The following is an 18,850-nucleotide window of genomic DNA, read 5'->3' as shown; positions in this document are numbered from 1 at the left end:
TGACCCAAAAAACCCCTCTGGCTGCAACACTGGTTTTACATGTTAAACAGTGGTCAATATTATTCATAAGTAGTACACAAACAGGTTGAATTCAGGATCACCGTTGAGGGTGCTGATTTTTGGGTGTGGATTTAAAGTCATCTTGATTTGATGTGTCGTGTCTACAGCTGCAAAAATTATGTTTACCCACAGGTGATACCCAGTTGCATCTAGTACAGCTTTACAAATGCTATTCATAATTTAAGATATATAGTTAAAATGATGTCCCATGAGTGAAACACCAAGCCTACATAATTTTAGCTGTAATGTCCCATGAGTGAAACACCAAGCCTACATCATTTTGGTTGTAATGTCCCATGACTCAGTGAAACACCAAGCAGACATCATTTTAGCTGTAATGTCCCATGAATGAAACACCAAGCCTTCATCATTTTGGCTGTAATGTCCCATGAGTGAAACACCAAACCTACATCATTTTAGCTGTAATGTCCCATGAAAGAAACACCAAGCCTACATCATTTTGGCTATAAAGTACTTCATAAGCTGATCCGTCCATTCTTGTATAAAGTTTTATGCAAAATCATTTTTATGACTATTTCTCGTGTGCCTTGTTTTGTGGCATATATGTGGTTGTGTTTATTTTCTATTTTTGCCTTGATACAATGTAAATTTGTATCATAGCATAAGGTGGAGTGTACTCTGTACTGACCAAATTCAAAACATTGTGTTGAGAGTGATTTTTATAAGTGTACAAATATCATAAATATTTGCCTGAAAAACAAATTTGTAGTTTTCTGTCTTGTCTTTGCAGTTGTAATAAACAAATAAAAAACACAGGAAAATGTCATTGAATGAATGTTTGACTACAATTTATACTCCCATTGCCTAATTTAGTCAAGATGTGAAGATGGCTTTTGCCTACTTTATAGGAGTGAGGTTGTCACTGTTGTCACTTGACACGTGATTTGATTGAATACATGTATTAAGTATATTACATACATGTATCATATGTAGTAATGTTTTTCAGTATTGTACTATTATGAGTGCAAATACCAAGGATGTTTGAGTGGATGTGTATGTACATAGGCACGTACGTATGTATGTATGTATGTATGTATGTATGTAGTACATACTATGTATGTATGTATGTGCATGCATGCACGTGCATGTGTGTGTGTGTGTAACTATGTATGTGTATGTGTGTGTGTGTATTCCACTCTAGAATATACAAATCAACGGTCCACACTAACAGAGAAAAACTCAAAACACTCGTCAAAGTGCTATCATAACTTTACTACAGATATTCAAATAAAATATTATTTGCAAAGAATCAAACTGATCGTGAAGTTCCAGTTGTCTTTTCATTTCAAGGGAAAATTTCAGGTTGCAGCTACTCAGTTTAATTACAGTAGGTTGGGCAATGAAGTGAACCTACTTACATCGCTCGTCAACTTTGGAGGAAAAAAAACCTCTAAACCATTGTCCATGTTTATAATAAATAATGATTTTTACAAGATGGCAATCTAACCAAATGCAAATCAGAATACAAAAATAAATATTTTCAACCATGTAAATGTATACTGTGTAGTATTATGTCCAGCCTCAATATGCTTAGTCTAGGGGTTATGTGTGGCTTCGAATATCTTTTTTACATCTAGCTGAATGAGGTACCGAGATGGAATTTCATATTCAAAAAAGTCATCATCCACACAGTCATTAACATCATGCTTTTGTTAATCAATCACAGAATTCTGTCCAATATGAATAATATAGTGTTTATGGGGGGAGGAGGTGGGGGTGGGGGTGTGTTACATATTGTCAAAATATGGTGCACTGTACATTTGTCAGATCAGAATGCTATTTATCTATTGTTTACATCATTCTAAAAGTTAGGGGTTAACTCATTTGCATGAACAACTTTTGGTTTGTGATATCTCATTGAGCTAGACAGGGTGAAGAGAGATTTTGAGATTTGATGCCACAGATAACAACTAGATTACAATATGCTAATTGTGCCTGGGACAGCATTGGGACGTTCTCTGTTGTTTCACAAACGACACATTAATATCTGATGTTCATGCACACAACAACATCTCAAATACACTGTTCTACATAGTAAAATAATTCAGACATCTTCATCAGTTAGTTTACTGTCATATTCTCACAGTGTCATATTTATAATGATAATGACCTTTCTCGTGAAGACCAGTTTATTTACAAAAAATACAGTACACAGCTCACTACAAATTCAGCCTGCAGTCTGAAAGTAGGTCACGTGAGGACACGATAACATCATCATATTTATACATGTATCAATACTCCAATAGTATTAAACTACTGCTGTCAGTAGTACGAATGGAATATTGTGCATATAGTATCTAGACTAGTGTGTTCTCTGCTGGATGTGTTGGTTTGTTATGCTTAAAGAAAATTTTCATTGTATAAATTTGATTTAATGGACAATACATTTATATTCTATTTTACTGTAAATGTACGTCACCATTTAATGGTAAAAACCTTAATTAGCACGATAATTTCTAGGGGGGGGGGGGTGGTTACTAGACTAACAGATCAGCCGCTGTGGCGCTGTCTAATCTGGTGTCTGTTAGGTCACAGTGGGTGGGAATCTTTTGCTTTGATTCTGCTGTGCTAACTTACACCACAGACAAGTAAGAAACTTACTTGTCCGTGCTTACACATTGCCTACAGTCTATTAGGACAGGCTGATAAGCCTGGACTGATAACATCAGTACAGTCTAGGTGGGTTACCTGTACTCAGCAATGGTAGTGTGTACCACCCATGCCCCCAACACTCATACACAATTTTAGACCAAAAATCTATGGTTATTTAATTTACAATGTTACTTTTTTGTTTCATCCAAGTACATGTCATGCAGTTTTTTTTTTTCATATGGTGGTATGCTTTGAGTAATAAACATTTCATGTGTTGCACATTGGGTAGATGGAAAGATTCATCATTTTGTCATTTTTGGTACCCTATGATGTCTCTTACACCCAACACCAATGCTGAGTGCCAGCTATGAGTTAATGAAATCATTCTGTTGAACTACATGATGGGAAGGACTACTGGAATCAGTTCAACTTCCTTCAATGTTTTTCATAATAGCCATTGTAAGACTCTCCCCAAAGATAAAGGCACCAAGAACTGTGAAGATGAAGCCAAGACTGATGAGAAACCTGTTGACGTGTATGCTTTTGGCACTACTTTGAAGTCCACACTGTACAAGACACAAACCTACAACAATAAAGTGAAAATTATTATTCAAATTTTATCAAACACCATCGAGTCAGAAGAACTTTATCATTATCGTTTAATTCAAAACAGTTCCCATTTATTTTTTTTATTTGTCAAGACAAAGTGATTGTAGTAAATGTGATGTAATAACTACTGGTTTTCCCATAAACCCTTGTAGGAAATAATCAAAATGGTTGAACACATGCCAAATGTATATACAGACTGTCTTTACTAGATTTAAAAGTCAAGTAAGTTACCAAGGTGTCGTTTTATCACACAGAATTATATTTAAGTTGATAGCAGTAATCAATACAAATGTATATAAGGCAGAATGAAGTCTGACGGGACATTTGTCTTTAAGAAAATAATGTACAATATGCGCTAAAATAGGGTTATAAAGATTCACAAATCAGGCATAGGAAAGGTCTTCTGTACACTGGGGTGAGGCATTCTGGGAAACAAACACAGTTAGGAGCTTCATAACTCTTGAAACAATAGCCTCAGTATTGTTTGAGCATGTGTAATGAGGTAAAAGTCCCAAGATCACATAGTATTTCAAATAAATGTTAGAATGCAAGAGTCATCCTTACCTGGGAAAAACAAAATAAATGCAGAGGCAAAAGATCCCACAATGGATATAACTTTAAGGATATCAGGGATGAATAATGCAGCTAATAATGTCACACTAAACCAGAGAAGAGTTGCACTGATTCTAAAATATTTTTCTTTAAATGTGACAAAATATGTAAACATCCCACCACTGTCTTTTAGTATTCCTTGTAATGCAGCTCTGAAAAGTAAATGGAAAATAATGTTTCATATTAAAACCTCGCTTGTATATATTCTATGCATGAAAAAGATGCACTTTGTGACATGGTCACAAACAGCGCCCTCTATCATGGAGTGACTGTTTAAAATTATACAACAATATTCAGTGTTTAAAATTTAGATGCACTTAAAGGTTGAATTTCCCTAAAATAAAAACTCTTCAATTCTCTCAAAAAGTTTGCCATATGAAATCTTGCTCCTGGTCCCTTTGAAATAATAAAAGAGATTTGACGGGTCTCAGTATTGTTATCAAGGAAATCACCAATCTGTTATTTTCCCAGTATTTGATGGCCATGTTGGATTTTAATATGGCTAAATTTTAACCTCTGTAAAGAAAATTTTTATTGTGACCGTTGACAATTTTGATTTTAACAGAGAGAGAGGAGTTTTTTGAACGCAAAACTTTTACTTTTTATGTTCAAGATGTTTACCAGTATGCTATAGTGGGAAAACGGAAACTAGTACTGTACTAGTTCTCCATACCTTGCGCAGTAGTGTAGTATAGGATATGCAGTCAATATTGATATCACCAACATTATCCTAGCAACTGTGACTTTAATATCTCCAGATCTGTACGACAACAGAATATTGGCATTGACATTGTCTCCAAAGGTCAGATAACCATACACACCAGTTAAAGTGTAGACGGAAAATATTACGATGTAACTCAAAACAACCACTTTTGTGTATTCTGCCACAGTTCTCTTCTTTAGAGAGCAGTAAATAGGAACTGAACTCAGGTGACACTGTAAAGAAAATGTGACCAAAAATATAATAATAAAATTTTAACCAAAATGTATAGAAAGTACCATTTTGGTAATTCTGCACACAAATGTGTGCCTATTTTCTTGATGAACACAATATGACAAGAATTAAGTCTAAACATGAGTATATATGTTGACAGACAAATCTTAAAAATTATAGGACCACTACCCTCTATTGGCAATAATGTACTCTCCATGCTAATTCAACATGTCACTGATGTATATCAGTTTTTTTACAATGTACCAAATATTATACCCCTATCCTTTACTATGTGTTGTCTCACAAGAAAAACTATATTATTTCTATATTCAGCCGTAATAGAGTGCACAAACTGCTTGAATCCTTCGCACATTAGCATGCTTTTCAAGAAATTTTAATTAAATTTGTTTATATTTTGACACACGGCAACAGTTATTCTTTTTTATTAGATGGCATAAGATCTAGACTAAAATGATGCTGTCATTACCGTAAACCTTAGATTGTACATCTTCCACTAGTTCCCACAGACTAATATTTACGAATTTCTAAGTCTGCACTGTGAATTTTAAGACAAATAAGGTACTATGCCAACTGTACCAGACATTTGTGCCAAGTTTGGTTGAAGTCAACTTTCAGAGATACAGGCAGATATGGATGGATGTACACACACACACACACACACACACACAGACACACACACACACACACACACACACACACACACACACACACACACACACACACACACACACACACACACACATACACACACATATGCATGGACAAACCCCAATGTAATATTTAGTCCCTCTTGGGCTTCGCCTGTTGGAGACTAGACTAATAAATCTTTAGCAAAGGTTTCCAAGTTTACAGTGTTCTGTTAAAGTTACAAATTGTGTCTCACCTGGAATGCAAAGAAGATAACAGGAACAGCTACAAAGACATCTGTCCAAGATGACAGTTGTGACTTCACCGGATCATGTGGTGCATAGTCTCCTGTATAGTACTGAACTATGATGATCAGTGTCACATACATATTTGCCAAAGCTCCAAAAAAACTGAAAAAAAGAAGATTTTTTTAAAGCTAAGTCAACATAGAATTATGGGGTCTGTATCTGATATTCATTAATAGTCATAGTAATTTTGACCTTTAACCCTGTCCACTGAGCATGCCCAGACTGATTTCTGATAGTCACATGGGCAATATCAACCAATCAACAAATGGAAATTTGCACTGACAGTGTTTTTTTTCTAAGGTTGGGGAACCCCAGTAACATGGGGTAAAAGTTAAATAGTTTCCCATACATTATACCATAATTTTGTTTGGGAACGTACCCCAGTATTAAAAATTACAAGGGAACTCTGGTAGATTTTACCTGATTATCAAAAATACTGACAATTCACCTGACTTTAAATACACAACTTAGTATTCTCTCTCTTGATATTCCACTCTGTTGTATTACATTAAACATTGGATGGAAAAGGTTTATTATTTTGGATTTAAAAAAAATTCAATTCACCCATTGAAAAATTAAGATACATATACCGCCAGAAGAACGACATGTGTACTATGTGTACTGACCAGGAGGTTGTTTGTGATAAACTCCAAAGTGTACTATAATGTCAACATACTTAATGCCAGATATACAAAATCTTCATATATGATGCAAACCTTCAAAATCTATCAGATGAACAAATATTTTAAGTATTATAAGGGACCTTGGAATTAGATTTATTGCTAGCCAGTGTGGGGGAATTCATCACTTTGCTGTTTACTAAATTATAATGATTTGTATTCATAGTTTATAAATTACCATATTTATTATTACACTTTTCAGTGTTTACTTTGTTGTATTTCTATTTTTGGACATGAATTATGTATTATTCATATGTGGATTTTGCATTGACTAATGAAATATAGAGTACTGTACTGTAACACTACTTTGTACTGTACTGTACAGTACTAGTGAACTGTACTGTATTGTACCGTATTGTACTGCACTGTACCATACTGCACTGTACTGTACTGTATTGTACGGTACTGCACTGCACTGCACTGCACTGTACTGTGTTGTACTTCACTGTATTGTACTGTACTGTATAATATGTACTTATTGAACTTAGACTGCATGATACCAGGAAGAGACTGCAAGATACCAGGAAGAGACTGCAAGATACCAGGAAGAGACTGCAAGATACCAGGAAGCCCCCATTGATGGACTTACCCCAGAGTATCAACTAAAGGGTCTTATACAGATGTGAAAGGGGCTTACCAATGTGAGGGCACCCTGTCACAGCAACTATACCTTTAATACATAGACTATGCTATACTACTACATTTTTATATTGACATTATCATATGCACAAATAGTTTGTTTACCATCACTGACAAAGGAATTGACCTAGCTGTATCCTTTAAAGGTGAAAGGTCAAGGCAACTGGTTTTGTAACTGATCAATGTACAGACATGTATACTCACAGTATTATAAAGTCACACTAATAGATTTATGCATACTAGACATGGTAAATCAGTTGGAAAATCTGTCATCTGTCTAGAAATACTTATTTAAACATTTTCAAGGTAAGTATACCACAAAATTGTTGTTGCAGTTGCTGTTAGTCCCAAAGACTTGGCTACATGGATTGACCATGCTGTTTTGGTCAGAATACTGGCTACAGTTTTTACAACGTTCTTTGGTATTTAATAGAGATTGTGTATGCTTCTATTTGTTTTACATACATAGTTCTACATTTATCTTCTTTTCTTTATTCCTGAGACTGTTTCCTACTGTAGGTATTACTGTCTAGATGTCAACGCATACATGGTTCAGTGAAATAACCGAGAAAGTGCAAAATTGGTTGGCTATTCAACACATGTTTAATGAATGAAAAAAGATGTTTTATCATAATCTTTGTATTAAACATTTGGATATGGTCTAAGTGACTGCAATAAACAAATATTTAGTTCCAATATTCTTCAATTCAAATTATTTCTGCTTTTTTTTTGTTACAAAATTTTTTTTTTGATGAAGTTCACTAATAATCAACCTGGAATCACGGCCGGTTGATACTTTTTGCTTTAAATGCTGACAATGTTGGCAAATATCAATTATAAAAAACATTGCCTCTGCTGACAGTTCGGCTACTACACTGACATGTACAGGAGTGCTGTTTAGAAGCAAATATTTTACAGTGAATGATTGCAAATATATACTGCTATAAAAGTCTGTTCAATTGTATTATGCCATGTAATTAGATGTAATATTTCCCAATATTTTTCTTTGTTCAGCCAAAGAAAATATGAGTGACCTAAGGAGCCTTTGTCATTACGAGTCAATAGATGAATAGTGACAACCCTTAGGTCACGAGTACTTTCCAGCTGAATGAAGGAAAATATTGGAGAATAACATAATTATACCAGCGTCAGTAATATTAAAGAAAAATCGGGGAAAGTGATGACAATTTTGAACGTTTTACTCATATTTCGAACACTGGAGAACTGGTCTGAACCAGTGACATACACAGTGTTGTCATGACGTGACACAGACGCACCAGTAGAACGACAAGAGCATATGTTCCATATTTTTTGTCAAACTTGGCTCATGCCATGGTATAATTGATATAATGACAATAGCTTCCTATTTCCATAAGCTAGGGTTTCAGTAATAGAAATGGTGATTTGGAATGTTTTCATATTTTGAGCACCACAGAACCAGTGAAATAGATATGAGTTGTCATGATGTAGAACGACCCCCGGTACGAAAAACCATATTTTTGTTCAAAGCATTCAACCCAGCTGGCTTGTGTGTCACAAACAGCCTTGTTTTGTTAGCTGAAAAGTGCACTCTTTGGTAATTATCGACAGATCATGGCATACAAAATCACTCATCAGGAGATCCCATCACTTCTGAAGACACTCACAAAATGGCTGCCAGCAAGTGTGCAAGTCTACCAGCTGATCAAGTACAGCCATGAAGTGAAATGGCCATCGATTGAAATCTACACGGATTGTCATAACATGGATAAAGTGACCACAATTCTGTGTTGCTGTGGTACGTACAACACTATACCAACAGGTCGAAACTATTACTGCTATGCATCCAACAATGACATGCTGACAATGTTACTTGAGGAATGTAACATCATAGACTGGACAAGCAATCCTATACACTTTGAGATCACATCAAATTCGCAGCTGAAAATGGTCACTGATATTGGTGCGAAGTACTCCTTTAAGCATAAGCCAATGGCGTATCATATCTATACACTCAATGACAAGGAAAAGGTCCGCCAAGTTGCTCATCAGCCACTTCCAACTGGAATGAAGCTTGCACCACTACAAAGTCAACATGCTTTACTACTGCAAGAAAACAGACAACACTGGCCGGTTCCTCCTGTATCATATTTCTCATCTATGATTCAACATATGAAGAGTCTAGCAGTTTACAACACTAACAATGAACCAGTTTCATGGGCAATCATCAAACCTCATGGTGGCATAGGTATATTATATACATTACCACAGTACAGGAGGCAGTGTCTTGCCAGTATCATTTTTGCAAATTTAGTGATTTATTCACTTGAAGTGGGCGAGATACCATTTGGGATTATATCAGTGGAAAATAATGATTCTATTTCTTTGATTGAAAAATTGGGATTTGTCAGACAGGATATTTCTACAGGGTTTGGTTTCCAAGTTTTCAGTTTTGTACAACCTGAATTTGAAAAGACATAACCCCCCCCCCCCCATGAAGGTAATGAAATAAAGTGATGTACATATTTAACTACAGTTTTTGACATTCATGCCAGGTTTGGTTGATATTGACATGTATTACAATGTAATTCCCTGGAACAAGAAGAATACATTAAAGTAATGAACAATAAACAACACATCAAAACAATAGCCAAATTTAGATTGAGTTGCCATCAACTTGCCATTGAGAAGGGTAGACATACAAAACCCAAAACACTAGTGGAAGACAGACTATGTAAACATTGTAAAGAAATAGAAGATGAAAGACATCATCTAATTCATTGTAAATTATATACAAAACAAGTACAAAAAATGTTTAATATTATTACTACTGTAAACCCAAACTTTATACATTTAGATGGAGTAGAGCTATTTACATATATACTACAATCCAAACATAAGGATATTATAACTGCTCTTTTCATATACCTGAATAGTAGTAAATAGACAAACATTAGAACTATTCTATACTTTCATATTTATAACTTAGTTATTTACTTAGATTATTATTAACTTTATTTCTTTTAAATACCAAATTAGAAATGTAAAATTTTCTAAACGGTTGAAATAAAGTTTTATCTTATCTTATCTTATCTTATCTTATCTTATCTTATGTATTACAATGTTCAACAAAGATGGCATATGCAAATATGGAAAACTATAAAGCTGACACTTTTGTCAGATTCACTGACAGTCTCCATCTAGTACTTGATCTGCAGTGTGACCTGGGTCTCACCTTTTGACCCTCAGTAAACTGGTTTACTATTATTCTCGTCTTATCAAACTGCAGCTCCAGGACAATCATCATTCATCTGAAGGTAATAAACACTTCAATGGGACTGCTTAGAAGTATATCATTTTGTTTACCCTTTCTGGTTGTCATTTGGTACTATCTCATACTGATACACTGAGACAGCCCCTTCATATGCAATTAAAATGATTGCGTTTTTACATCCACAAAGGATCATTTTACCTTTAACATATTACTCTGGTAATCAAGGCTTCGTTACTAAGATAGACACAAACTAAAACTATTGTCATGACACACTGATACACCATAGCTAAGATATTGAATGGATGATGTTAGTTTAATTAGTCTCAGTAAGGAGGTGTCTCTGAAAATGTGTTCCATAATTAAACTTGCAGTGTACTGTTTTGGGACTTCCAATATCTACACTATCTTGATGACAGGGTGATTAGATTCACACAACAGAGGAAACGCTATCACCCACTTATGTAATCTACCACATCCAACAGCAATAGGTTTAGTTTGTGTCTATGTCAGTAAACCAAGACCTCGATTACCTGAGTTGTACATCCTAACCGTCACTGTGAGATTTGTTGTTGTGTGAACTGATTGGTAAATGAACAACAGGTTTGCACCCAGGCTGCAGAGGTAAGAGGCATACAAGCTAACCGCTCAGTCACCGACATCCCCCGTGTACTGTTTTGGGACTTCCAATGTTTACACTATCTTGATCACAGGGTGATTAGATTCACACATAGACCCTCCACCAACAAATGAACAACAGGAGCACCGACAGTGACAAATCTTTCAGCCTATTCCTTACCTTGAATATTTTAGAGCTTCAATTTTTGCAGGAAAGCACAGTGGCAAAATGAAAAGAACTGAAGTTATTGATATGGTAAATCTCCTTTGTATGTACCAATGTTCTGAGTAGTATGTGTCTGAAAAAATTAGCTCCATCACTGAAAGACAAACAGATATTACATATTAAATATTATTGCTTAGAGAGAGAAAAATCAATGACAGAACCACAATTGCTAAAATTTGTTTGTGTCATCCTCGCCAAAGGTATTCAGTGTTGTATCTTTTTGTCTTTCCTGCAAATGTGATAGAGTTGTATATCTGAATTGTATATCCCTTTTTGTTTGTGGATCTCTGAATATTTTTTGCCAAATCCAATCCAATCAAATGTCATTGTGAGTCCACTATTAGAAGGGCTATCAGTGTTCAGTGAGAATGACAGCTTTGTGTGTGCTCCTTAAACAGGAAAGTACAGTAGGACTTATTTCTGCCTTCAGTACACCTGTATTGATTACTGTTGTCAACTTAAACATGATTTTGGGTGATAAAGTAACAAAATATCAGAGCACCTTGGTAACATAATGATTACTCAATGGTGTAAAGAAGTCTATAACTACACTTGACATGTTTTTAGCCATAAAATTACAAAAAGTGTGAAGACAAAAAAATTGGGGTATCCTGGTATTGATGTTGTCAGTCCCAAAATGCTTCCTGTAAAACCTTGCAGGAAATACCCAAAATGGGGACATTTATTCTCAAAATCGTTTCATGTATTAATTAACCATAGACATGAGAGAAAGAGTTTCTCTCCAACTTCTATGCATTAACATAATATCATATCATATCTCAATCTTTAGTAAACAAAGGGTCAAAAAGCCAACGATATCAATAACCTTTCATATCAGTTCAAATGGCTAATTTTCCCTTTCGATTTACACTGCATTTTTTTAGTCTTTCTTTGTGTATCTCTTATAAAGGTCTGCAATTATGTATCTGGTGGCATACTCTGACAATTTATTTTGATCACAACATACCGTCAGAGTTTGAGAGTAAAGCACTGTGTGTTGTTTTATACACATGGCCATCTTACTTCTACATCACAAAAAATGTCTCTAATTAAAATGGTAGTAATTTGAAACCTTTTGTTGTAACCATGGTAACATGCCTGTGGTAACTAGTTCAGGCAGGTGTATAGAATTATTTTGTATCACAGTTAATGATGAACTTGAACTTGTTGGGACAAGAATAATTTATTTTGAATCAAAATACATAAAATACTACTTTTATTGATGTTGATTCTCAAGTAAATTAAATTACATCAAATCAAAGAAATTCAAAAGATTTGATGTTTGTATGTAACAATGAACCCCTTTTGAAGATAATATTAAGTTTATCACTTGACTACAGTTATCTCACAGCAACCTCAACTTTGTGAAACAAACCATTGTTAATAAAAAGTCAACTGGAACTGAAACCCAATGACACATGACTGCAAGTGTGGCAGATATTACTCTGATTTTGCATGAGTGCTTGCCATGTACTTTGTGGCCATATTTTCATGAGCAAGTCTCGTGCAAATACATCTTACCAAAATTTTTTTTTTTTTAATTATGTATGTGTGTTTATGTACATAGATCAATCATGCATTCATTTGCATACAGGTATGTGATAATGTTTGCAGTATTGCACAGTTGGACAAATACCAAAAGTATGTTGTACATGGCACATGCACTGATGCACATTATGACCAGTGTTTTTGCTAAGGTTTGGGAACCCCGGTAACAGAAAGGGGGAAAGAGGTAAAACTGGTAGTGCTTCCCATGCAATGTATCATAGTTTAGGAGGGGAACCCCGGTAAAATGATGTGGGAACCCTGGTAGATTTTACCTACTTACCGCCCTTAAATAAAACACTGATGACAGATCTAGAACCCATGATGTAGTGTACCCTCTTAGTGACAGCCAAATTTTGTTTTGATTGAAACGATAAAAACTGGCATTTCTTGTGAGTCACCACATAGTAAGAGATAGGAGAAAACCAACTTTTGGTGTGTCACTAGAAATTGTGTGCGTCAGTGGCACGTGATATTGGCATAGAGGGTATACTGGGCCATGACGTGTGACTGCAAGTATGATGTACTTGTGGTATTTGCACAAGTCCTTGCAGTGTTGTCTGTGGCTGTACTTTTCTGTGAAAAATGGAGGCTCAGGAAAAAACAGCAAGCACAAGTTCTGGAACTGGAACTCATACTGTATGCTGTTCTGTTATTATTACATATTTATCCAAAACAGCAAATTTCTGTAAAAACGATACTTTGTAATGACAGGCTTTTGTGTAAAATGAATGATTGTGTCATCATATGCATATCATTTGCATATCATTTGAATATGGGTATGCAAAATACCACTAGTAGCTATATGCACATGTACTGGTGCAAGCCGTACATATGTAATAATATTTTAGAAATCACGGCTAGTACTGTATCTGACTTAAATTACCTCTGTCAAACTGATCGCCAAGTACAACAAGGAAAGTGATGCAACCACCCAAACCATACACCATGATAACTACAAGACAGGCCATCTTGACTTTGTTACCACACAATGATGCTACAGCTGTCTCAAATGTTACAGTTTGGTGCTTGTCTGAAGAGTAGGCCAGAACAATCAGACTTATTCCAGCACACAATACACAGATCTGTCAATAAAAGAAAGGAAACAATTATGAAAACAAAAACAAAAAGTTATGAAAAGGACAATTAATTGAGAACAATTGAACTATCTAGATCTAGCTACACTTGTAACAACAAAGTTGTAGTCACCTTTGTTTTACATATTTAGTGATGCTAACTATCAACTGATCACAATCAATCAATCAATCAATCAATAAATCAATCAATCAATTAATCAATCAATCAATCAATCAATCAATCAATCAATCAATCAATCAATCAATCAATCAATCAATCAAATTTCTATAGTGTTGATTTCAGGGGGAATGTTCTGTTCTGTAGTGTTGAATGGCTAAAGCACAAGAAGAGGTGGCATACATTTTCAATCCCTTCTTTTCATTTGTGAATTGTTGAGCTTTGAACCTTCAGGGAGGGTGATACTGGTGGTTGGTTCATATATGAGAACAAAGGCAAAGCAGACTGCATCTTAGCTACATGGTTGTTCAGTTATAGGGGCCCTATAAATATGTTGGTTTTTTTTGTCAGTCCTACAGTGCGCAACATCTCTATTACATAGTTATTCAAATTGGCAAATTTAGCTCAGAAGAGACATGCTGTACACTGGGGTGAGGCATTCTGGGAAACAATAGAAATAGCAGCTTCACAACAACCATGTCTAAAGCTGCTGAGACAGTGAAGAAAGATGTCTATGCTTAAAAAATGTTGAGGTCACTGTTTCCCTAAAATGGAGTAAACAGATGGGGTGGGGGTGGGGTGGTTGGTGGGCAGGTAGGGAACCAGGGTGTCATATTCGTATATTCAAATCATGATTGACAAAATTGATTAAATTAGATTAGATTAGATTAGATTAGATTAGATTAGATTAAATATACCTTTATTACAACTGCACAGAAAATTGAGAATTCTATTTGGGTACATAAGTGTAATAAAGCTATTAAAGAACACTACAATGAAATAGGCTACAATAAATAGAACTATTTTCTTGATTTTAAATATATTTATATGAGTTTAGATACATACACTACAGAGAGCAATAATTATAATCTATTTTTGTTTTGATGGTATTATAAATTTAAAATATAATGTCACTACATCATGTAAAAGCCAACTTACTGCCTGCATGATGACACAGTACAAAATACCACCTGCAGCCCCATAGGCAGCGGGAAAAGCCAATATACCCGCACCAACACATGCTTTCGTCATTATAAAGCAAGCTCCAAGGACGGAGTTCTTTCCGGTTCGATACGATGGATCAACTGAAGTCGACGACAGAAGCCTGAGTGGAGGTACCGGCGTTGACTCCGCCGATCCCCCACTACTACTCCACAATAAATCATCCCGGTCGTAGCTACCGACTCTCAGGTTTCCGAGCAAGGGTGACTCTTCTCCGTAAACTTTGGTCACCGAGTCATTCAAGGTAGCTTGTTGTACAGACATGCTGACCTTGGTGAACTTGAAAGTACACACACGCGTTGTAACAAATTAGTATACAAACAAACTTTCACGTTGATTGGCGTTGACGATCGCGCTGTTTTTACTGAATTTCCTCTTGATTCAACCCAGTATAACGATCACATACTGCTTAATGAACTTTAGAATAAACGGAAACTACGGTGGAAAATATCGCATCACGTAACTTGTATGACACATTTCTCACATGACTTCCGTGAACATGCAGGACTAGAGAGAGGTCAAATAGGGTCAGTCGACATCACAAAATATTAATAACACTGGCGATGGTGGCGCCCTTTGGAATTTCTCTTCTTCCAAATTGAAATTGAAAGACTTATCGCTGTCTGACCATCTGGATAAATCATACTTAAAAAAAAAAAAAAAAAAAAAATCTGCATAAAAAATATGTGAAATTGGTCGATTGTTAGAATGCAATTTGAAAACTAACTTGAATAACATGAAACTTTCCAGGCCAAGTCAAAGTCGCTTGCATAGGCTAGACCAGGAAAACTCGATTTAAGGATGGTCAGAGTACACAAAAACATTTACGTTGTCAGTTATTTATTAAGATTCAGAAAGCACCGTCACCGGCCTCTGTATTATAATATATATAAATTTTAGCCCTTTTAGTAAGTGTTTACAAATGTAAGTTTATTCATGTTTGTGAGATTTATATGGTATCGAACACGATATTATCTATAATTAGCAAAAAGGAGTTTGTATGGTTGTCATGCCCAAACATATTAGGCTTTTGAACACACCTGCTATTGCTTTTGGATATTAATTATTTTAAACTTTCGTTTGTCGACTTATTCAAATATCTGGGTGTATTTAGTAGCTTCATGGATGATAATAATATTACTACTGTACTAGACAAATGTGATTACTTTACATACGTGGTAACTTTCTGTGCAGGAATTTTGCCTTTTACTCTAGTCAAATTAAGATTAGTTTATTTTAAAGTATTGTTGTTTTAATTTGCATTATTGTCATTGTGGTCTTATTTTAAGTTGAAAACATACAACAAATTTCGAGTTGCGTACGATACTTGTTTTGTAAAAGTGTCTACAACTTTGAATTTATTTATAGTGGCAGACAGTAGCAATGTTTATGTACAATGTATTTATTTATTTTATTCATGTATGTACCGTGATTCTTTTCAGTGTAAGCATTGGCGAGATATTCTCTATTGATCTTTTGTCATTACTTTTTATGAAATTAATATAGCCCAACTTGCGTGGCGCTTACAGCAGGTACGATGTCACTTAGGTTAGTGACTCGATCATTCGAGGCAATAAGGGGGTCTTCAGTAATTACAAGGCCAGAGACCTGGAGTCTGTCGCTTTATAAATGTGACCCTTCCAGATTTCGTTTTCCATTAAAAGTGTCCATCTCTCAATTTCCTTTCTCTGCAGCATGATCCTCCGACTTTCAACCATTTCATACATGTTAAAATGTTGCCAAATACAAAAAGGGGCGAGTATTAGAATCTATGGTAATCACTTTATACTACCGCTGCCATATCACATCATAATTTTAAAGGCATCTCTTTTCTTTCCCTCACCACCACCACCACCACCACCACCACCACCACCACCACCACCACCACCACCACCACCACCACCACCACCACCACCACCACCACCACCACCACCACCACCACCACCACCACCACCACCACCACCACCACCACCACGATCATATGAAACCTCTTGTACATTGAAATTACTGTAGGTATGTGCATGATGTATATATGAACATGATTATAAATTATACTAATATATTGTTGTAAGATATTGGAATAGGCAAGACAATTGGAAAGAAAAACATCAAACTGTGTAATTGAAAATCAGGCATATACCTTTAATAAGTTTACTGAATTATACTGAGTTGGTGATTCTGTGTTGGTGTACTGTCTAGTTTAGTCATGTAAATGAGTTAATAAACTCCATGATGTACAGGCTGACAAACACACACACACACACACACACACACACACACACATGTACATACACACATACATGTACATACATACATACATACATACATACATACATACATACATACATACATACATACATACATACATACATACATACATACATACATACATACATACATACATGCATGCATGCATGCATGCATGCATGCATGCATACATGCATAAATACATGCATGCATGCATGCATGCAGACAGACAGACAGACAGACAGACAGACAGACAGACAGATAGACAGACAGGCGGACAGACAGACACGCGCATGTTGACGTCGCTGATCAGTAACTCCGATAAGAGCTATCGGAACACACAGATCACCGTCGTAAACAGGCTACCCCTAAACAACAACAACAACAACAACAAAAACAAAATAAAATCAACGGAAACAAACAAATTAATAAAAATCATAACCGAAAACAAAAGAAAACGTTATATTAATTGTGTTTATATGATTTTTATGGTTTGTAGTGATTGTTTTATGTTCTGTTATCCTAAAAATTAATGTAGCAATGGAAACGACGTCATCAAGATAAACCATAATTATATTCCTGAAAATATACTTAAAGCATGATGATTGTTACGTACGTGTATAAACAAGATATACTAGACAACAATCGTTATCAGGAGTACAATGTACGAGTCACAGGGACACGTCATGGTACATGTGTAATATTGTTTGAATTAGTAATGTAATACTACATATATATATATCCTCTAATACAAACTTAACGTGTCCCTGTGGTACGAGTCACAAATTTCATTTGACCAGCTGCGTTTTCCGCAATTTGACATTACTACATTCTAACCAAAATATGTCACCCCATTTCAAAGAATAATAATCTTATTATATTTACGCCATGCATGTTACATGTCCGTATTTTCACAATGCTATGCATGATAAGCGTGCGTTCCGGATCCACCGACAAGTATACATTGGCAACTTTATAGAGGCATGTGGATAATTGTCACAAATTGCAAGGATGTATGGCAAATGTATTAGATCAAAAGTCTTTCCGAAGGCAAGATTTCAATAACATGAAAAAACCCTGATTACTCGCCGCTGAATGTAGATAGATGATATGATGTGATGTGATGTGATATGATATCTATCTATCTATCTATCTATCTATCTATCTATCTATCTCTCTATCTATCTATCTAATAAATTTATATAGCGCCAAATATCCAAGAAAACAATGTTCAGTGGCGCTTAGAGTTAGAAAGGAGATGAAAAAGCTCTCTGAAATATGTGATATATAATATGATATGATAGATATGATATGCTATGCCTATGATATGATATGCTATAAGTGTGTAAAGTATAATTCAAAGACATTAAGCCGAGCGAGCCGAGAGCACAACTAGCAATACACAACACGAATGATTACATTTCATATAAAGTATATCAATTATGCTTTTAGGAATAATTTAAGCCGGGATGATATAGCTTGTTGTATTGGAAAGTGTACTATCGCGAGGGAAATGTCTAAGAGTAGATATCGTACACCCCGTACACCCCCACGCCCCAAAAAAATAAATACACAAATTATTAAAATACTATATTAAAGCTTGAA

General features: G+C 35.3%; 1 protein-coding gene across 1 annotated transcript; it reads right to left on the bottom strand.

Moving 5' to 3' along the window:
• Positions 1-1,324: 1,324 nt before the first annotated feature.
• On the bottom strand, positions 1,325-15,486 carry LOC144436256 (sodium-coupled neutral amino acid transporter 7-like). Its single transcript, XM_078125001.1, has 7 exons — positions 14,936-15,486; positions 13,629-13,827; positions 11,153-11,291; positions 5,733-5,886; positions 4,568-4,830; positions 3,847-4,046; positions 1,325-3,256 (listed from the first exon to the last, which is right to left on the bottom strand). Exons 1-7 carry the CDS (start codon positions 15,260-15,262, stop codon positions 3,099-3,101), a joined length of 1,440 nt encoding a protein of 479 aa, XP_077981127.1. The 5' UTR covers positions 15,263-15,486; the 3' UTR covers positions 1,325-3,098.
• Positions 15,487-18,850: the final 3,364 nt, after the last annotated feature.

The sequence above is a fragment of the Glandiceps talaboti genome, chromosome 6, assembly GCF_964340395.1.
Source record: "Glandiceps talaboti chromosome 6, keGlaTala1.1, whole genome shotgun sequence".
NCBI classification, from domain to species: domain Eukaryota; kingdom Metazoa; phylum Hemichordata; class Enteropneusta; family Spengelidae; genus Glandiceps; species Glandiceps talaboti.
The sequence above is the reverse complement of the archived record's forward strand: the minus strand, read 5'-3'. Positions and strand labels throughout refer to the sequence as shown.